Genomic DNA, 22,342 nt, shown 5'->3' with positions numbered 1-22,342 from the left:
TAGCTAAATTAAATATAACACTGGAACGTGTTTAGTCAATACTTTTTACTAGAACCAACAAGATCTAGTACAATTGGTAAATAATTGAATTTTTGAAGTATGATGACAGACATTCAATTTTAGGATGGTAAAAAAGATTTTATTGGAAGAAACAAAATCTATTTTAATGATATCTATGCTTAGACGGTTGATCTCATAATTTAGATTTTAATGATTTCTATGCTTAGATGGTTGATCTCATAATTTTTTGCTAGCAGGATACCTTACTTTAAGGAGAAAAAAGAAAACTAAAAAAAAGTGAGGTTTGAATGGCAGGTTAAGTGGCAATAAAATGAAGTAGCAGGAGCACCTGATCCAATTAACACAGACGGCGTGCTTATCACGTGACACTAATGACGTGGCACGTTTCAATTGGCACCTTGATCCACGCTCTAACAAAACCAAAGCCCTTTATTTTTAGCACCGACGCGACGCCAAAAAGGCATAGTAGTCAGCGCCCCCCATCAGTACCAGTCGATTAAGAAAACGCGAAAATCATCGCTGAAAAACAAACATGGTCTGCCTCTGTTAGCAGCAAATCTTAGGTTGTTTGTTCCGAACCCAACCATGGAAGAGTTCAGATCCAAATCGTACGGTGACGGAAGGATGCAGATTGAGGCCTACCGTGGAACCAACATGCAAGATCTCCGGTGCTACAGCGCCTCCTACGCCTCTTCGGTGCACCCAACAACAACACAGCAAACCCAGATGGGAAATAACGATGCCAAGTTCAAGAAGGGAAAGTCAACGAATGGGTCCACATCCAAAAGTTGGAGCTTTAGTGACCCTGAGTTGCAGAGGAAAAAGAGGGTCGCTAGTTACAAGGTCTATGCTGTTGAAGGAAAACTCAAAGGCTCTCTCAGGAAGAGTTTCAAGTGGTTCAAGGACAGGTGCAACAGAGTTGTCTATGGCTGGTAGTTATTACAACAACAACAACAACTATGGGTGTTTTATATAATGTAAGAATAATAATTTTATAATTTATTTGGCTTTGTTTATCTATTTGCTGCACTTAGTGTTTCTTTTCTGTGGCTGCTAAAGTACCACATAAAGGGTGTAATATGGAAGAGAAATTGTGATTCTTGTGTTCATTTTGGTCCATGTAAAGAGTGCAATCACCTTGCTTGCTTGCTGTTTTCCTCACTCTTGTTGGTTCTAGGCTGAAATTTTTAATAATTGATTATAATTTTGGACAAAATTAGTGCATGCATGTTCAATACTTTAAGTTATAACTTTCAATAGGTGCCCCCTCATTTTTCATGCTTGATGTGTCGAGTGAATCTCTAATAGTGAATGTGGTTCACTGGTTTTCTCAGTTGGTATTCTTCTTTTTTTTTCCCTCATCGGAAAATTGATGAAAATTTGAATTGATTGAGTAGTCGAGATTCGGGGTCCACAAGGACCTTTTCTGAGTGATAATAGTGATATGGCTCAGGAAGAAACATTTGGATGCTGCATGCTGCTTTTAGAGTTTGTCAAGACTTCTCAAAGAAGGCTTCAGTACAGGGGGGAATTCATCTCTGTTAATTGAAACGATGCATATTAAGGGCAGTAATTGAATTTGTTATAGCATGTTACTAACAACCCTGTAGATCACAGAGAAATTTTGGCAGGTGAATATGATTTGGTATTTAAGTGAGTTTTATGCATGTTAGAGTCTTCCATTACAATTTTTTCAAAAACAATTAATATTCCTTGCCAATTCTTGAATGATTCTTCCATTTTAGCAAAATTGTTTCTTATGTATACTTCTTTCTCTCTTGACAAGTAAATCCTATCTGGGTATCATCATGATTTGCTAAGCAGCTAGTGTATTTAACCAAGTTATAGGACTTACATAATTCTAGATTGCATTACGTATATGGCAAATACTATCATAACTTGCCTTGCGTTAGGACTTTCACCAATGAAACCAACTTATTTAGTCGTTCTGACCAACCTTTAAGGACAGAGATGTGTTAGACTCTATTTTTCAATCTGACATTGGGTAGAAATTCAACATGCACACTGCCAGCATGTTCCTTAACAATCCTCGGCTAAATATTATTCATAGTTAAACAAACGTCTGAGTGACAGAGTCCTCCCTTTGCAAATAGCAGAAGGATTGTTCAGCAACAATCCTTTGATTTGCAGGCTTCCATCGCTAGCTGTCTGTGGTTGTCTTCCTGGGTTTCACATCATGAATGATTCCTCATGCAGTGGCAGTGCCAAGAAGATTCTCGAGTAAGGAGAGTCAGAAGAGTGATGTACTGTGATATTTAGGCAGAACAAGTATTAAATATGTATTTTAGGCCGATAGATAATATCAACAAAATCAGTTTTGAACGGTTGATTATATGGTCGACATTTGCCGACCCCCTATATCTACAAGAGATCACATTCAAGATGTCTGTATTTCTCAAATTCAACCTTTGATTATATCTACAATCCAGTGAGGCCAAGAATAGCGATTCAAAAGTCAGAAGGAAGCAATTAAAGTTTAAGACGGCAATTTACATGTAAAAATAGCCAGATGCTGAAAAAACGTGAGGCTTCCAAAAAGGTATATATATATATATATAGTCCCTTGCTTTTTACCCAAAGTATTAGATTTTAGATCAGATACAATTGGCTACTGTCACTACTGCCAAGGCCAAGAATTCATCATAGATTTGCATCTGACTTACCATTAACGAACCGACTAATGGACAAGTTACCTCAAGTCAATCAACATATACACTATTTTTCGCGAGTAAATCTTCTTAAGAATTCCTAGATAACAGGGTCATACAGATAACATATTCCCATTGCAAATTAATATCAGCTTATTAATTTCGTACGTCAGATTTTAAATCAGATACAATTGCATATATAAACATTGTTGTCAAACTGAGTTAAGGACTTACTTGTCAAACTTCTTTCTAGATAAACTTGGATATATCATATGCTTATGCAAACTCACATAAACCCTCTAGTAAACAAGTTAGTGAGTCTCAAGTATAATTTTTGCCTCCAATTGACAGGACTGTGTTTTATGCCACCACCACTGCGAGAAGCCAACATAAATGTAACATTTTACTCTGGCTTAATTACACAAATTGATCAAACCCTCACCATTTTAAAATTTCTGCGAACCAATCAAAGCTCAATCGTAGCATAAATTTTTGTCAATATCAAACTTCATGTTGTCAACTTGTGATCCTTCCTCTGTCACAAGAGAATGCCTATCAACTCAACATTCATTGTGAACCCAACATCAAAAGAACCCGGTGTTGTCAACTCATCGTCAAGAATCAAGGATATGTGCTAAATAAAGGGCATTGCACAAACAATGATAAAGCATTGCACATACAATGACAATAACTTATCAATTATATCCTTCTAAGTTCTAACATGCTACGATGCGAAATGTAATGTGACCATAGTTTGTAACATTTTAACAATGTAGATGGACCATAATTTCAGAGTAAAATCAAATGATAACCAAATCGTATGTACAAGCATGCAAGTCTATGTGTCTATTATGACTTGTGATAGATTTTTCTTATAACTGAATATTATCATAATTTTTAGGCTTAATATTTTTGTGGTTGTTCTTATTTCTTACAAAATAAAATGTTTTAATTAGTCCATGTCGTTGGATTTTTTTATTTTATTTTGGTCTGTCATTAGTCACCTATCAAGTGTTGACATGACGCCAGAATGGTTCATGTAAAATATAAATAGATTGTTTTTTGTTTTATCCTTTTTTTTCAAAATAGTCCCAATAATTTATTTTTTTTCATTTTGGTCTTTGACATGGTACTGTTGCTATTGACAATCCTACATGACATCCCATGAGTCACAAGCACTTAACGGAAGGTAACGACAAGAATCAAAACAAAAAAAATCCGGCATTACAAAAGACTATTTTGAAACAAAAAAAAAGTTACAACTAGGAAAAACTAAATTATATTTTAAAGGAACTAAAATGTTGATTAAGCCTAATTTTTAAATTCAGTAAACCTTGTTTCCAGGTCTAAGAAAGCATTTGAAAGCTTGAGTTTTCTCAAGCTCGAGTTTGCAATCATGCAAACAAGGATATTGAATTTGCTAAGCAAGTCTTGTTTCATCAACGAGCATATAAAAGGAGTACATGAATTCCAGACATGATGGGTACAGCGGACAATACAATTTATATTTTAATAATGAAAACCTTTTCACAGATCAACATAAAATGCATACGAGTTCATTGTGATAGATCTAATAAAAACTACAGAGATGCATTTAAGCTTTTGAAGGAACCTCACAAATACGAACATTCAAGTTCCTAATACCAAAATATTTGCCAGACAATTACATCGTGTAAACCAAGGGAATCTTATCCAACAAGAGTACAATGGCTAATTACATTTTTGCTGGTATTTGATAGTTTTTGACATTTGCAGTCCACGTGAAACTGTAAACATCTGGTAAACCAATATAATAACTCAGAAAAATGTTATAAAACTTAGGAGTTCCAGCTAGAAGAACCAATTAAAACTGAGCTTTACAGCAAGCACAATCCCTGGTTTGGCTCAAATTATTTCAGCTTCACAGCTTCATCGGTTTGACCAGATGGGTTAACAATACAAAGCCAGAATTTCAAGTTCAGATCCGAATTTTCTCACAGCTCAACTTAGCAACACAAGCAACGTTGGCAGTGCCTATCAACTCACAAATTAATAGGAGAGAAGTTGTGAAATTAATAATGGGTCCTCTCATCATTTTCTAATTGCAAACCTTCCATGCCCCTAAGTGCAGTGTCATAATTTTTCACATGAGAAGCATTTCTCCCTGATGATACAACTCTCTTAGGATCAGAAGATCCAATTGGAGAACTTCTTTGCCCACTCAAAGCTCGATGTGCTGCTCCAGGGCTAGCCTCAGCAGTGCGAGTACGGATATCTGACTCAGCACCAACAAATGCATCACGGCTACTAGAGACAGCAACCCTCCTAGATGATCCACTTGACTGACCCAAGGCATTGGCACTTGATAACTGCATGTTCATAGATGAGGAAATTATTGAGTCAGAAAAAGTAAAGCTAACTTTGATTGCACATACAATATACAGATCAGTAACAATGATCTTATTTTGCAAAAGGAACCACATGTAAACCATGTCCTCTAAAAAACTCAGAACAGCATCCTTAATAACAGTTGGTGATCAATTTTTTTGGCTTTGAGAAACTTACAGTATTTAAAATGGGCCCTGACATTCTGCGCCTCGAGGAATCCACTGAAACCAAAGCAGGAGGTCTACCTTCTTCCCCTCCTGTGAGAGATGGGAAATATAGAAAAACACCAGACAGATCAAAAGCCAATTAGAAACCCTTTAAACTCGAGTAACAAATTCCAAGAGGCATGCTATTGCAAAACCTAAATCACAGGATCATTGAAAAACAAACAGAAAGTAATAATAAAGCAACATTGAAGAAAAGAAGATGGCAAAAAATCAATATTTTCTGTAGAATGAATAAAAAGAATATTGTTTAAATCAAGAAAATATCAAACGAAAGATTGATCATTTCTGACACTACTAGAAAAGCATGGTTACATGAATATAGAGGAAAACATACACTTGACAAATAAATTTACTTAACTACAATGTGATAAAGGAACATGCAGATAAACATATGAGAGGCCTATCACACTCTACAAGAGAACTTGAATTAACTACCTGTATGCCTATCAGCATTAGTAACAGCCGGGGGCATTCCAGAACTGGTTCCAGCACTAGGACCCTAAATAAAACATCAGGAAGTTTCATCAGTTGCAGACAACAAAATAACCCCAAAAGGGGAAATAAGAAAAACACTTACAATGGCCCGTGTTGGAGGAGTGGCTAGCTGTGATTGCTGATACTTCAAAATGGTCCAGTCAAAGACATAATCAAACTGGAATCCTGTTCAAATGCTAACTTGATAAGAAAAGCAAATTCAAAACATGATCCTACATATATTGAAATGCAGAAATATACAAGGAAGTATACAAATGATAAACTTAAGAAGTGGGGAAAAAGGGGCACTTTTTATATGAAAAAAATTGCATACCTTCACGAATAAACAGGTCACGAAATATCCTTTTGAGGTACGCATAATCTGGCTTATCATCAAACCTCAATGATCGGCAGTAATGGAAGTAAGATGCAAATTCTGTTGGATAACCTCGACACAAGGCCTGCAATAAGCAATAAATTCTCAGTGTAATTCATGAAAAAGCACATCTTATATGCATTAGAAAAAACTTATAATTAACTTACTTCAATCGAGGTAGAAACCTTTTTTTCACTGATTTTCTCATACTTCTGTTTCTTCGTTCCCGCTTTAAGACCCTGCCAAGGAAGACTACAAAGAAAAAAGGAAATCAGACAAAGTTTACAGTTGTGGTAGACACTGGAGTAGGGTAGGTTGCAACAATTACCTTCCTCTCAAGAAGTACATCAAAACATAACCAAGAGACTCAAGATCATCTCTTCTGCTTTGTTCTAAGCATCAATCACAGAGAAGTAGAAGCAACATGTATCTATTAGTATTAGATAACAAAATTTAACCATTTATCATACAAATGTTTGTAAAGAATCATGAAATAACACATACCAATGCCAAGGTGAGTGTTCATGCTGGCATACCTTGCAGTTCCAGTCAAATTCTTATTTTCCCTGCAGTATTAATGATTGAATAGATTACACATTACAAATAAATTGATATTCAAACTGCAGCTGTCTACCCTTCTAAAATATTTGCTCAAATATTGGTGATATTAATTTTAACAATCACAATGTAAGCCTAGACACCAGAAACTAGAATAAACAGAAGACAAAATTAGTAAGCATAATTAATACACTTCTCACCACCCCAAATCATCAGGTGAATAAATTGTTTCATAAAAGAATCAAGCAATGATATCAACGCAAAATGAGAAGTCATCTACAGAAAAGAGGGATTCAAGGAGACGGTGTGTGTGTGTGTGTGTAACTTTTTAGGATATGGGGAGGATTTGTATGCAGGAGCAGGATCATAATTGCAGGAATGTATTAGGATAATCTAAGACTAGAACTAAACAAGGTATTCTTTCATTCAACAAGTTTACTATTTAAGTGCTTCCTTCCTCATGGCTTACAATTTTTAGCAGCCAGGCTGGCCCAGTTCTTGTACAGCAGAGACAGGAACCCTCCCAAGAATATATGAATTCATAATTTTAAAGTCAATAGTCTATCTCCTTACATTCTTCTGATTTTCCTTATTTTTTTTTATAATTACTGTTTACAGTCTGTTTGCAGCATTAAACAAAATCAACCAAACAATATCTGGCATTAAGCTAGTTAAACGCCAAATTATTGATAAAACTCGGAGACATTGAAATCAATTCAAATTTAGATAGATTTGTGACAATAAGTTTAAATTCAAACAGCACAGAACTTGTTTTAATCATGCAAGCTAAAACCCTAGAACTTTGGTAATCCCCAATTTAGCTACAGCCAGAAGTTACAAATTCCACCTAGAATACAGTATATGGAATTATAAATAGATAGGCATTTGAAGCCTTCGTTATCTAATGTCCAGAAAAGCAGCAAGTAGCAACAATAGATTACTGGTATATCTACTCTCTGAAAAGGTATGCTACTGCAAATTTTGTTTGATATAAATATTATATTCTCAATAAAGCCATAACTGCATATACCATCCCAAATCAATAAAGCCATTTTCATATGGTAGTTGTTTAATATATAACAACTTGACAAGATACAACTACACCACCAGGTAAATGTAGTTCAAATTAAGTTATGATAATTTTACTATGCCATCAAGGCCTCACAACAGCAATAACCTAGACAAGTATAAATTTAATGCACACCAACTATTTGTACCTGTAAGGAATGTGTTGATGTGTTGAACTATCTCTGTATTTCTTAGCCAAACCAAAATCAATAGCATAAACCTACATGCACATCAGTGCAATAAATACCTCCATATGTAAGAACCTACAAGATATTCAAAATCCACATTTTAACAAGATTAGTCACCTGGTTTGCACGCCTTCCTAATCCCATTAGAAAATTATCCGGTTTGATATCCCGATGCAGAAACGATTTTGAATGAATGAACTCAACACGGTTGATCTGGGTAATTTATAAAAAAAAAAAAAAGTTATTTTAAATTTACATGAAAAAGAAAGGAAAAAGTTTGTGTGTGTAACTGGTTGTGTATACTGAAAGTTTACAAAATTGACCACAGCCTACCATTTGATCAGCAAGCATGAGAACTGTCTTTAGTGATAGCTTTCTACTGCAGAAGTTAAAAAGATCTTCAAGACTCGGTCCAAGCAGATCCATCACTAAAACATTGTAATCTCCCTCCACTCCAAACCATCTGACATTTGGAATTCCAGCTGCCAAAAACAAACTTGGGTTATGGCTAGATATAAATTATAAATGAGATAACTTTACAGGGGAGGCACTACTATGCTCCTTGCAGGGAATGCAAACAAAAGAAGGATAAAACAATTAATATAAGAATGGTCCTTACTTCCTCCCTGGAGAATTCTGTACAACTTGGACTCATACAGCAATTGAGGATGTTTTGTCTTGACATTTTCCTAATTTAAAAAGTAGCAAGGAACAGAAAGTTCAAGTAAATCAGCTCTAGTGCACTTGAAGATATCAAGGATCCAGTGACTACTTAAGAAAAACAAATTCTAAAATTAGCATGAAATATCAGCTTAACGAGTTAAAAAAAAGGTTCCCAAGACATAATGTTAAGCCATATTAGTATGACATTGCTTCCAAATTCAAATCCAATCTCCAATCCAAAACCATCAAAATAATGTATCACAAGTCTTGAATAGGCAGGGAAATGTCAATATTATGCTGAGGAGCGAGGGGATTTTATTGAATAAACAATAAATGTTTCATTCTTGTTTATCCCCCCTCCTCCATTCTTTTGAGCTAACTCCTTTACCAGTATCTATCAAAGAATATGTGAGAACCATCGTTTATTTTTGCACTACATCCAAGCATCTATATAGCAGCTCTAGCTCATTAAACATTGCACTTGATCCACAGAGCATATTACTTATGGGATCCAAGTACAACCTACCCTTTACCATAACTATATCTCTGATTCATATGATAAAATTTCACAGTTTTCTGATGGCTAAAGATTCCCTATCACAACCCAACTTTTATTCACAATATCACTCAGAGCATGTTTGGCAATCAGTTGCAAGATTACGTTTGAGGCAAAAGTAATTTTACCAATGGATCAGGACCCTAGCTTCTGCGTTCGTTTTACATTTAACCATTGGATTTTCCAATTACTTTTATCCGTTGGAATTGAATTGGAACGCTCGTCACAGCATTTCCAACTGCAAACCATACATGCACTTACAGCCTAGTGTCTCTTTAAAGCTTTAAAATGCAAAGAATCGTTTCTATACGTCAAATGCCTTTCACAGGCACTCTCTTAAGAGGGAACTTCATCACCTTCCAAGAAATAAGACGCAGGAATAAGCTCAGAAATGATACTAGACATCTAGAATACAAACATACACCAATGCCATTAAGAATTCTCGATAAAACTACAACTCCGACCCGAATTTCACAACCCCTTGCAGATAATTCAAAGCATGAACCAAATCCACAGGAAACCATCTTTCCCAAAAACCAATTTCAAAATTCAGATTAATTCATAACATAAATTAACACGCATAAACAAAAATGACAATTTACCCTCCATTTCAGACTCCAAAGACCCAAAAAAGGCAAAAAAAAATAATCAGAAAAAAATGCTAAAATTTGAAAAAATCCGAAACCCAATTGGTGAAGAAGACTCACAAGCTTAATTGCAACCTCTTCATTTGTCTGAATATTAGTGCCTGCACGAGAAACAACAAAACTCATCAAAACATAGCCAAATTACGAAAAAGATAGCAAAAATCAGCGCGAGAAAAAGAAAAGAACCTAAATAGATCTCCCCAAAGGAGCCACTTCCGATCTTCCGACCCAGGCGAAACTTATTCCCAACGCGAGGTTCCATTCAAAACAACAAACTTTGGAACCCTAAGCGAGACACAACCCACCCACCCCTAATCTTCAAAAAGGGAAAATACTAAGTGCCATACATGGCAGCCACCCTGAACCAGAATTCACGAAGGAAGAAGAGATCGATCTACGCTAGGGTGAGGAATTTGGGGTAATTGCGATTTGTGTTAATGGGGCATGATTGTAGGGTTAGGTTAGAAGAAAGAGAGAATTTGGAAGAAAAAAAGAAAGAAAGCGTAAGAGTGATGGGATTTGGATATGATACGGTGCGGTGTGGTGCGGTGTTTGTGTTTCTCTCTCTGTCTTGCAACCGTCGGTTATTTTTTGTTTGTCCACGCGTGTTGTTTACGCGTGGCGCAATTCCTTCCTCGCTGTAGCTGGTGGGACCCACTGTCACGTGAGTTATCCATCATCCGCTATCATTGGCCGTAATACACACGTGATCCGATTGCGCGTAAGTAATTACTCTTTAATAATACTCAATCATTTTCCTCTTGTCCATTCACCATTTGGAGTTTTGGAACAAAATATGAATTCCGGATTTGGAGGCAGATTTTCTAAGTAACTTTTCACAGAAAAAAAAATAGTCCCTTTTTTTTTTAGAAATAATGTTATTACTTTCATGATACTTTAAACAGTTTTTATGTGTCATTTTGACTACGTAGCAAAAGAATTGTTGCCTACAATGAAAAAAAAAAGAGTCTAAGTTTGAATAATAATAAAAAATCTATGAATAAGTATGGGTGATTTGTGAACTTTATTTGATACAAATTTTAAATTTTTTTGACATGGAGAAAATTTGCTTAAATTGTTTATAAATTAAAAAAAAAAAAAGCATAGTGCGTTGTAACGAAACATATTAAGCAACTTTGATGAGCATTATATATGCTTAAAGATACTTCTTAAAAATTGGTTGTCATCGCCCTTCTTGGCTCGTCTAAACATACAACTTGTGATGCAATCATTACTTAAATTTATAATAGTTGCCAATGCGGCAATGCCTCTATGGTAATCCCATTGCAAACTGATACTATTGGACAGCGATATTACCATCAAACAATTATTTTTGTACTACACCTTAAGATGGGGTGAAATAAAAAATAAAAAAAAAGTGTTAGTGTGATTATCAATATGAAAAAATATATTAAAAAAAGATAGGAAAACTATGAAATTAAGATATAGAACAATTAAAGTGGTTATGTTATTAGATTAAATGTTTCACTCCGAGCATTTCTACTTTGAAGTGAAATTTAATATATTTTGGAATTGATTTTACAATCTTATGTGTAGGGAAAAACATAGACAGATTAAGTCATCAGTTGTAATGTAATGTTTAATTGTATTTTTAGAATTTATTCATTAGATAAACTTTATAAAATAAATTATTTCATTAAAATAGTTGTGTAAGGTAATAAATGAAATTAAGTAGAAGCCTCGTCTCATTAAGAAAAGTTAACTATATGAATATTTCAAAAAAATTAACACTATATATCTTAACAGGATGATGGGTTTTATTTCTAAAAAAATTATTTTAAAATATTACCATAACTAGCACATCATTCGTCCAAGATTGAATTATTTTATAGGATGCGACACTTCGAATAAATTAATTTTATATCAAGATAAAATAAATGAATGAATAAAAGTTGTAAAAATTAGGTTCCCGGTTAGCAATCAAATCCTAAATTATGTGATCACGGATAAGTATATGTTTCTTGAAAATAAGAAAAAAAATAATATATATATATATATATATATATATATATATATATATATATAAATGTGTTAGAAATGTCTTACGTACATAAATTTCTTGTTTCTTGTAAAAATATTTCCATATGATGTAAATAAAATAATTGACAACACTAGTTAATAAGAACACGTGATTCAATAACAAAATGCACTTTCATTACATAATCAAGGGCATTCATATATCACCTACAATTAGCCTTTTTTTTAAGTTTATTTTTTAAAAATACATCAAACTATCTTGGATAACTCTAGGGGTCACAGAAAGTTGACCGATTCACGTTTTTTTTTTATTTTAAAAAAAGTCAAAGACAAAGATCAAATTAACTTAAATATTAAGTCATGAGATATTCAATTTGACTAGTTGGAATGGTTCATGTCATGCAACTGAAAAATATGTTTTTCCTATACCGTGAGTTTATAATATATTAATTATACGTGTTTATCGACCTTATTATTAATTATATGACATTAAAAGTACAAGCAAGGTATCAAACAATATTTTTCACATAATTAGGCTCATCATCCATAGTTAGTTGAGATTTCTGGTATTGAGAGCTAAACAGTTGTAGGTGGCTCGTATTAATGCATTGGCCAATTTAATGCACACCCAAACAAAATTATTTTAAACATTTTTTTAAACTTTCTTAAATATCTTCAAAAAATATTGATTCGTATCTCACAATTAAGTGAGTTTGAATTTTGCTACTAATGTGAAAAATCTTATTAATATACCTTTGTAATAATTATTTAAGATTTTTGGATCTAACTCACCCAAACTTTTAATCAACAAAAAAAAACTTAAAATATTATTTATTTCTGGCAAAAAAATAAAAAAAACATTGTCTTGTAACTCATGTAAAACAACTATAAATTAAAAGTCATATCTATATGCTCACATGTAACCCAACATGACTTGTTATAAAAACAACTTACATTTTCAAGTATGATTTTGTTATTTATTTTTGCCATAAATATATTTTTTCCTTCCCTTTATCCTCTTCCTCTTCTGCTTTGTCCTTTAAATTTGGTCCATTTTCTTTTTTATCCTGCCAAATTGAAAATTATTTTTTTAATCCTTACAATTAAAAGAATTGAAATCCCCTAGTTTTGTGGACAGTTTTTTTAACCCAACACGCGTAGGCCGAAACACTAAGTGGTGTGAAGTTGGACCAGTTCGGTATTCTCACTTTCCGTGTAAGTTCCAATGGGACTTTCCCTTGGCTAATATACTGTTAAAAATTGTAAGAAAAAAACGAAAAGAGAAAATAAATAAGCTAAAGACAAAATATGAGATTATTATGTTTTATAATCTGTACTCAGCTTACAGTTTTAAAAAATGAATATTTCTGCCTTCCCGAAAAAGAAAGAGGCAGAACAATAATGAAGGGTCCAATTTGCCTTGAAATCCAAATTCCTGAAAAAGAATGAAATAAAAGTGTGTTTGGACGAGGGAATTTAAAATTTTGAAAAATTTTAAATTTCTCAAAATTTTAAATTCTTCAATTGAAATTCTTTTATTTTCAAAATTATGTTGGGATAAAAAAATTAAAATTATGAGGGTGAAAAAAAATGAATGAAAAAAGAAAAGATATAATTGATGGGCTAGTTATACATGTTTTTCTACGCTCACGCCCGACGATATTCCACGAGCTCAGACGGTATTTCTTGAAGAAAACTATAAGAAGAGACTTTCAAGTTCTCAACTTTTAGAAGGAAATTGAAATTTTAAATTTGTAATTATTTAAAATTCTGTTTTAAAATTTCAAAAATTTTAAATTCTTCACAAAAAACATCCAAACAATGAATTATAGATTACAAAAATTCAAATTCTCTGATAAATTATTTTTCTCAATTAAAATTTTCTATCCAAACACACTTTAAATGAATTTTAAATTTAAACAATAAAAAAAAAGTCCTCTGATCTCATCATTTACTAGTTGCCACCCCCAATAAGTGCCCCTCTACTTTGACCATAGTAATTTTTGTCAACCTTAGTCCTAATTCCCTACTATACTATGCATCTTTAACTTACAGCTGGAATTGGGTTTCTTGGACTGGGCAAGCCCATGTAAGCAAGCCTGGGGGGCATCCTCACTTTTGGACTGGGCCTGGGTGAAGGAATTGGGCCATAGCTGCTCAAGCGTGCAGAAGTGGGCCTTGGAAACAAATTGACCTGCTCCAACGCTCTCGACTGCAAGTGTCCAGCATAGTCACGGACACTCCCAATACGAGGTCCAGCCCCAGTGAACCACTTGCAAGGCAACCTCTTAGACAGGTTAAATGTTGCTGCATCATCCTTTTTGTGCATGTTGCTATCATTGGCATTGATTGCACTTGCTGGGCCTGTGTGAGAATTTAGAGTAGGGTCCATATTTTGTTGTGATTCATTAGTGGCAGTAAATGAATTAGTCCCAATAAGTGATGGAGTATCATCATCTATAGCACATCTCTGCATGTAACAACCAAATTCATACAACCATTATTAGGTGTTTATATATATAATTTGCTTCAATAAGTTGTGTAATTTTGGAGAGGGCCAAACACTTAACTTTACATTGGTGAGGTCTACACTGTGCTCCTCAAGAAAGCTTATAAATTCTTTGAAGTTCTCTTCCGTGGGGTGGTAGTGACCACTATATGGCCAAATATATAGCCTGCATTATTGTGCATGTAACAAAATTTAATAATCATAATAATGACTTTGGTTATGATGATGTTGTGACATGAAGTGTTGTTAAATGTTCCGTACCTGAAGGGCACCTTGATGGGCCAGTAATCTACCAGCTGCTGCTGTGGTTGCACCGCCAGAAAGAAAGCTTGAGTGTTGAAACGTACCCTTTTGTTTTCGCCCCACATACAAGGTCCTTGTGGTGCTAAGAACAAATATCCATTTGGATTTCTCATCAGTGTCCACTAGCCTACCGTCCTTTTTGTAAACTAGCTAGCTTTCCATATTCAACTATTACTTCATATTCTTCCCTCTGTTTCTGCAATGGTAACAATTAAGAGAGATAAACAATATTATTAAGCGTTTATGTGAAACCGAACGTGGGATTGTTCTGAGATAGATAACTTACCGGTCCAAGATATTTAATGCATTGGCTTAATTTGTAGAGTGCTCCTTGGACATTTCTTAAGATTTATTTCTTTGCTATCCCCAACATCCAACCTAAGTATCTCCTTACATTTTAACGTGAATTGCTCTCTTGCTCAACATGATCCTTCTAATTGTAGATGCGTTGATGAATTTCACAGACCACCTAAATGTCACTTCTAGCTCATATACTCTTATATACTATATGTCACTTCCTAGGTACATACATTCTCTCTCTATATATACCATCTAATTATTGTTACTTTGCTGATTTTTGAATTGGGCATTGAAGTTTTTATGTGGCCATCTATGAGAAACTGAGAATGTTCTCCATGCCACCCCCTAGCCTTGATGACCACAGTGCGCGCTCCCCCGTTGTTCAGCTGTAGATGCGCCTCTAATCGTCATTTTGTTAGTCTCCTAGACCCATATGTTTGAGCAAAACAAATATCTTAGCAAAATATCTTAAAATAAACAAAAAACAACAATTTATTTTAATATACACTAAATGAATGAGAATTTGACTCAATAAATAAAAAGGTATATATTAGTATTTTTTTGTAAGAAACACGTTGATAGCCTTCATTTATATCCTTAATTAGTACTACTATTTTAGTAAACGGGTGTATTGTGTTTCATTTATGATGGTCAACGAACTCACTGTCTGGGGTAACAGTCAGCTGAGATCCCACCCTCATAACCCGTTATATCAAAATGATTATAATCACAACTCACAAATAGTTGACAGAATAGTTGATGAAAAAAGAGATAAGAGGCACGAGAGCTATGACTATAAATTTTACATTATATATTTACATTATCTTATTATAATTAAGCAAAGGGTTCACGTATGCATGGATCATACTATTTTTTAATTTATTTTCTTCAAACGTGTAGATACACACGATACATCCTAACATTTGAGAAGAATAATTGATAGTGCCAGTTTGTATAATAATAGAATCAAAGGAATATATATATATATATATATATATATATATATATATATATATATATATATATATATAAGTAATTTACTATCGATCGAAGATCATCAGTACCCATATTTTGCTTGTTCTTTAAGAAATCAACTTGCTTACTTCAAGAGAAAATTCTTCGTTTCTTTCTGTCTATGTTGGTTTTAGAAGCTTACCATATTCAAATGTTAGACCAGAAAACAGCAAGTGAACAAGTCCTAAAAATATTATAAACTCCAATAATGAAAACTGTGACAGTTGGCCCTCTTTTTAACTATTAGCCGCGCCTCAAAATCAGACGTCAAAATCTCTTATACAGCTAGCAGTTAGTGATCACCACGTACTTGATTTTACGACTAAGTAACATTTTAATGTCCATGCAAGTTATAATTGCACCATAGAAAATTCGATAATGTTGTTAAGACGAAACACAAACTCAATGGTGTACGTTTCTATTTTGAAGGATTGCTGTTCATTTTTCCTTTGTTTATAGTAAAGAATATTTCAGAAGACTTTTTTTTAAGAACCAAAATGGCAAGCATCGACTCACATGTGAAAGCTACTGGGATAATTTAGAGTAGATAGGACATAAACGACACTCACGTGATAAGAAGGAAGCTAATATGTTCTCGTTACTAACACCATCTTTAGTGTTAAATCTTAAATTAAAATCTTAGATCATATTTAAGTGGATCTCACATGTCACATAGAATTGAAAATTTCTTAAAATTTATCTCATTTTTTCTTCTAGTGGTAGATCATATTTTAAAATCTTAATAATTTTTAATAAGTTTCACATGGACCTACTTTTAATTTTTTTTCTCTCCTAATACACATCTATTTTCTTTCTTTTTCTTCTCCCAAAGTTCACTTCCTTTTTCTTTTTCTTTTTTCTTTCTTCTCCTCCCTCTCTGGTGACCTTTCTTCTTTTCCTCTCCTTCACCTTTCCTTCTTCCTTCTCCTTCCTCCCTCCACTTCACGCTACCCCCTCCTCCGGCCATGACCTCCTTCCCCCTTTCCCTCTACCACGAATGCAACCTCCCTCTGCAACAAAGGTATTTTTTTTTATTTTTCTCTTTTGTTCTTCCATTTTCATGCTTTTTTTTCTTTCATTGTTTTTTTGTTGTTTCCACAAGTTGATTGTTAGTTTGTTGGTTCTATTGGTAATTTTTAATTTTTTTAAACATTATGCAAAGATCTTTAGGATCCTTCTACAAAAACTCATTCTCTATCCTAGAGATCATTACACTATCTTTATTGTAAGATCTTTCCAAGACCATATCTTGAATACAAGATTTTTGTTCAAGATGTGATATTAAAAATGTTCTAAGTGAACCAATGGAAACTGCACTACGTAACAACATCACATTACAATATACATTATTAATGGGCCAATGGCCTATCATGGTGCAATAACCTAACCTACTCGGGCAACAGATGTAAATAGACTCCGACAACGGACCAGAAAATGAAACAAGTTTTTGTATGTTCTTTAGTTAGATGGTAAGTGCTTTATGCACCCATTTTTACTCGGTGCATCCCCAAAACTTTTAATATCGCCATCTTACCCTTATCCCCTCTCCCACCTTTTTCTACTCTCCATCTTCCTCTTCACCGCATCACACCATCTCGTGGTGGCGGCAGGTCTAAGCCTGAGGCCGACGTAGTGTGGGAGCTTGGTGAAAGTCCAATGGGGTGCGACGTGGGAGAAGTTAGAGGAAGGGAGATGCACGATGGCAAAGGAATCAAAGAGGTGACCATCGTGAAATGAAAGCAAAAATCAAATTCGAGAATCATAATTTCAAATTGAAAAATATGAAATACATTTGTATTACTCAATTCGTAATATATTTGTATGTATTGTGGATCAATTTCTATAATACATACAAATGCGTTACATATTAAGTAATTTAGAATATATTTGTCTTTGAAACTTTAATAAATTTAATAAACAAAAATAATGAAGTTCAAAATTTTATTAAAAACTAAAAATCTTGAACAATTCAAATTAAGACTACAAATTTAACAAAAAAAAGTCGAGGGACTTGACAATCAAATTTTTGTTCAGACATTAAAAATTGAATTTTAAAAAGGTTTAAAACTAAAAAACTTACTTAACCCTGAAAAAATGTTATCTTATGTTATCTTTTTAATGCTTATTTCTTCCTCTCTCTTTTTTAACATTCATACAAAGTGTTGGTGTCGACTTTTGACAAACTTTCTAATTCTGTTTTAATATGCTATTCAATAAAGTATTATTCTTTAATAAAAAATTTACATATAATTTATATTTATAATTTTTTAGTGAATATTTTTAAAATTACCCCTTGTCGTAAATCTTTACTATAAAATTTATATTTAATGCTTTACTGTACATCTATCATCTCTTTTCAAATCATTATTATCCTTTTGAATAAAAAAAACTTTGTCAACGACGACTTCGTTGCATCTTAACTCACTGCAATCAAGTCCTACCTAAAGAGAATACAAGTGGTGAATCTCAGAACGCACAATGTTTGCAATGTGTGAAGTTACTAGTGAAAAATCCAAACTGTGTTGATCTAATTAATAATGATAATCTATTATATTATTAATTATATACAGGAAATTATCCACCAAACTCTTGGATGTTAAATGTTAGGGAGCGGAATTAAAACGTAAGCTATGTTAGTTTATTCCATACTGAGCCAGAATAGTTAAGACAAAGAAAGTTGCAATGGAGTGTTCGGTTTGTGTTGCTTTACGATGAGAATGCTGGTTTCTGATCTCTGACTCGGGCCATTTGTATGGCACACTAATGCTCCTCTAATAACTGACTTGGGCAATTCAGGAATTAAGTTGATACGAACTCATGCAATATGGAGAACTATCATAAGAATTTGTTAATATCTTATGTTAAGAATTCTTCGGAATGTGCCTGTCAATTAAATCTAGTGTTTATACTAAAGAAAGAAGTGATTTTATTTCTGACTGATAAAAAAAAGTGATTTGATTTCACGGGAAAGACAAAGGGAAGCAGGGAACTGAAAAGCATTTTCTGTATTACAAATTTACAGCTTAATTACATAGTTAATTACTACATCACAAGAGGCTTAGCTATGACTATATATGCTGATATAGGACTTGAGATCCTAAGTTAACAAAAGGATCACAAAGAGGAGAGGGCTATATATACAACATAAGAACAATTTGGACCCGGCCAAAAACACAAACATGAAAAGTCTCGCACTCTCGCCTGATCATATAAAAAGCTGGGGCGAGCATCTACGTCCTACACTTTCAAAGCTGGTAAGTGGTAATTGAAGAGCCTTATAATATTAAGCTCTTCATCTTGTGTTGCAGCAGAGCATCTACACAAACACACACATGCAACCTGCACACAATTTCAAATGCAACAATAAGGGCCACCAGATTATTCAAAACTATTGAGATTTATAAAGTTGGAGAGGAACATTTACCAATTGCAAGGCACTATTCCACTAGTGAGATTAATTCAACTGGTTTGTTCCACCAATCCACTTGCAGATCCAACAGACCAATCTGTTGGCTTAGTAATCAAATCCTCTAATTCGAGATAGATATTTGAGTCATTCACATCTAGTTCTTCATCAACTATAGAATTTTCTCTCATTAGTTTTTCTGACATAACATGATAGGCAGAAGAAGATGCATCTTGCGCACTTGCTCTAGAAATACCATGAGCCCTTAACCCTTGCAAAGAGCTGCATAATTCATCTTCCAAAGGAGATGGAGTTGGGTGCTCCATCCTACCAGTGTTCACAGTTTCAGACAGAAGTCCATTGAGTTCAGATTGCAATGTAGCAAATTGTTTATGACCTTGTTGGTGTCTATGATCAAAATCAGGTGTTGTTTCCATGGTCTTGGGGAAGGGTACATGGCACGGGGTTCCCATCAATCTAGGCCTCTTAACCATTTCATTACCATCAATCTCTCTTTTTCGCCTAATCTTATGGACTAACTGCTCAACAAACGCAGGCCTTCTAGCCATTCTGGTGAGGAAATACATCATCTGATACTGTTTTACCTCTGCACACCGAATTCTCTCCTGAACATTTGTGAGCTGAACATGCGAATTCTCCTGCTGCTGCCTCAGCTTCAGAATCTCCACCTTCAAAATGTTCTGGTCCTTCTTCAGCTTCTCCACTTCAGAATCCACACATGGCTTCATCATATTGAATGCTCCCTGATGCAGCTTGTTGTACTTACACCTCCTCCTTATGTTCTTCAGCAAATGCTTCTTCCCTCCTTGGAATCCTTCATTCGCAAACTCCCAACGGTCCGAATCAACCTTCCTAAAGCCCTGTACCCACAGAACAGAAAACATCATTGCCATCACAATAATTATATTGTATAAATTCAGATGAATACAATCCCTCAATCACTTCTCATGGGATCTTTTCATTATGCATACAATTAGACCAAAAAATAAAATATTATTAGATCACAAGATTATACGTTACAAATATTATGAAGATCTAATCAGAACCTTTACATTTTAATCCCTACATATAGGAACTACTCCTTCTTAACTTATTTTAGCTCCTTTTCATACATTTTTAATTTGTTTTAGTCCCTTCAATTTTAGAAGGCATGGATTAAAAGTATACATGTAGAAACTAAGATGGATAGTTTTTAAAAATGTAAAAATTGTGCAAGGATAGAGACTAAATAAGTAAGTAAAGAGGTAATTAGGGCTAATTTGATGTATTAGTATAAGTATAATTTTCCAGAAAGAAGAGGACATAGAAAATTTAGAGAAAATTAATGAGACATAGAAGAAAAGCTAAGGAAGTGGAAAATTTGACTGACATAGGTGTTGAGCTGGCGAACGAAGCTGGAGAAATTACTGTGCTTGAAGTACTTAGGGAGAAGTGATTTGGAGAATTCGTGAGAGTCCCAAACGATGAAACTGTCGCGAGTTTGGCTCCACGACACAATGGGGTCGGTGTGAGGGTCCTCCACCATTTCGAACGTCTTCTTCAGGAACGGTGGGGGACCCACCTCGTGCAACCCTTCCATCGGTTTCGGCGACGACGACCCGTTAACGGCGCCGTCATCTATCTCTTCTTTAACTACGTGAGTCGTCATCGTAACTTCTTCCGTCGTCACTCCCGAGTCCTTGCTTTCGCTCAAAACGTCGTCGTGGGGATCTCCTTCGCTGTCTTGGAACAACTCTGCTTTCACTCTTGTTACTTCTTCTTCTCCCATGGTGCTGTGCTGCTTTTTATTTATTCACCGCTTTTAACTTTCTGTGCAAATGTTGAATAGTTGCCACTTGCGAGTGTGAGAAACAGAGAAAGTGTTTGTTTCCTTCACACGGATCTTCTATGTTTTTGCATTTATAGACGATAATAAACATTTTAAATGAATACACGACATGAGAGAGGAGAGTGGCGTATCTTTGAGACTGTCCATTTCAGGAAACTCCGTTCGACAGCCACGTTTTCACGCCTCTTACTTTCTTTTTCTTGCCACTTGTACGGATATAATCAAGCTAAGGTACAAATCTATTTTTGGAACATCAATTCACCTTATCCCTTTACTATTTCTTGAATAAAACATAAACAATACTACATCAACGAAAAGAATTATTAATTAAGCAAGAAAATGTTGGAGTATATTTTAAAGAGAGAAAAGTTAATTATAAAAAAGACAAGAAGAAAGCCACTTTAGTTAATTGGCAAATTATTATTATTAATAACATATGTGCTGAATTGTTTAGGCAATTGAGATAGTTTAAGATTGAAATATATATATTTTAAGTTTGAAATTTAAAATATTATAGCATACATAATGTTATTAACTTAATATAATATATATATATACACGGAATTGGTATGGATGGACTCAGCAGATATGCAACATCCACATGCCACGCGTCCAAAAGACTGAAATAAAAGTGGCCTTTGTCAAAACTAATGGTTCAAAAAAAGTTCATGTTATCGGACCAATAGTATGGTGAGCCGAAACTTTTTAGCCTATCCTTACTCTCACTTGAAAACAAAATTAAGTCAATTTAAGAATATATTTTCAGGCGTATGGTATTCTTGAGAATGTAATTTTTGGAAATCCAATATTATACCTTAAAACAAACTTTCCTTTAATGAATTGAATGTTACAAATATATAACTCGTTAACTGGTTTTTCTTTTAATTTTAAATGTCTAGTTTAATAAATAAATTTAACTTGAAATAATAAATTAAATTTTTTAAAAAATAAGCCGATACTTTTGGATTAACTGATATTCAAACTGAGTTAAATTGAACTAGAATTTTATTAAATTTAACTTTTTAACATAACAAACGAAACATAACCTTGACATAAATTTTTATAGTAAACTTTAGTCTTTTAAATTAACTATCTTGGTGTATAACTTAATTAGTAACACTAAAAATTCTTAGTTATTTTTCAATGATG

General features: G+C 33.9%; 3 protein-coding genes across 3 annotated transcripts; 1 reads left to right on the top strand and 2 right to left on the bottom strand.

The window, feature by feature from the left end:
* Nucleotides 1–317: 317 nt before the first annotated feature.
* Nucleotides 318–1,182, top strand: LOC114380928. Its single transcript, XM_028340059.1, has one exon. The coding sequence runs from the start codon at nucleotides 607–609 to the stop codon at nucleotides 955–957; it is 351 nt and encodes a 116-aa protein (XP_028195860.1). The 5' UTR covers nucleotides 318–606; the 3' UTR covers nucleotides 958–1,182.
* Nucleotides 1,183–4,230: 3,048 nt separating this feature from the next.
* LOC114382199 (casein kinase 1-like protein 1) lies at nucleotides 4,231–10,391 on the bottom strand. The gene is made up of 14 exons (XM_028341459.1): nucleotides 10,001–10,391; nucleotides 9,875–9,915; nucleotides 8,568–8,637; nucleotides 8,282–8,430; nucleotides 8,066–8,161; nucleotides 7,910–7,980; nucleotides 6,639–6,700; nucleotides 6,463–6,526; nucleotides 6,302–6,386; nucleotides 6,093–6,219; nucleotides 5,862–5,944; nucleotides 5,720–5,783; nucleotides 5,235–5,314; nucleotides 4,231–5,038 (listed from the first exon to the last, which is right to left on the bottom strand). The coding sequence occupies exons 1-14, from the start codon at nucleotides 10,074–10,076 to the stop codon at nucleotides 4,742–4,744; spliced, it is 1,365 nt and encodes a 454-aa protein (XP_028197260.1). The 5' UTR covers nucleotides 10,077–10,391; the 3' UTR covers nucleotides 4,231–4,741.
* An 8,533-nt stretch (nucleotides 10,392–18,924) lies between these two features.
* LOC114381961 (heat stress transcription factor A-2-like) lies at nucleotides 18,925–21,263 on the bottom strand. The gene is made up of 3 exons (XM_028341188.1): nucleotides 20,735–21,263; nucleotides 19,363–20,225; nucleotides 18,925–19,277 (listed from the first exon to the last, which is right to left on the bottom strand). Exons 1-2 carry the CDS (start codon nucleotides 21,131–21,133, stop codon nucleotides 19,398–19,400), a joined length of 1,227 nt encoding a protein of 408 aa, XP_028196989.1. The 5' UTR covers nucleotides 21,134–21,263; the 3' UTR covers nucleotides 18,925–19,277; nucleotides 19,363–19,397.
* Between the last annotated feature and the right edge of the window lie 1,079 nt (nucleotides 21,264–22,342).

The sequence above is a fragment of the Glycine soja genome, chromosome 13 (assembly GCF_004193775.1).
Source record: "Glycine soja cultivar W05 chromosome 13, ASM419377v2, whole genome shotgun sequence".
NCBI classification, from domain to species: Eukaryota; Viridiplantae; Streptophyta; class Magnoliopsida; order Fabales; family Fabaceae; genus Glycine; species Glycine soja.
This window is presented reverse-complemented; position numbering and strand designations above follow the sequence as displayed.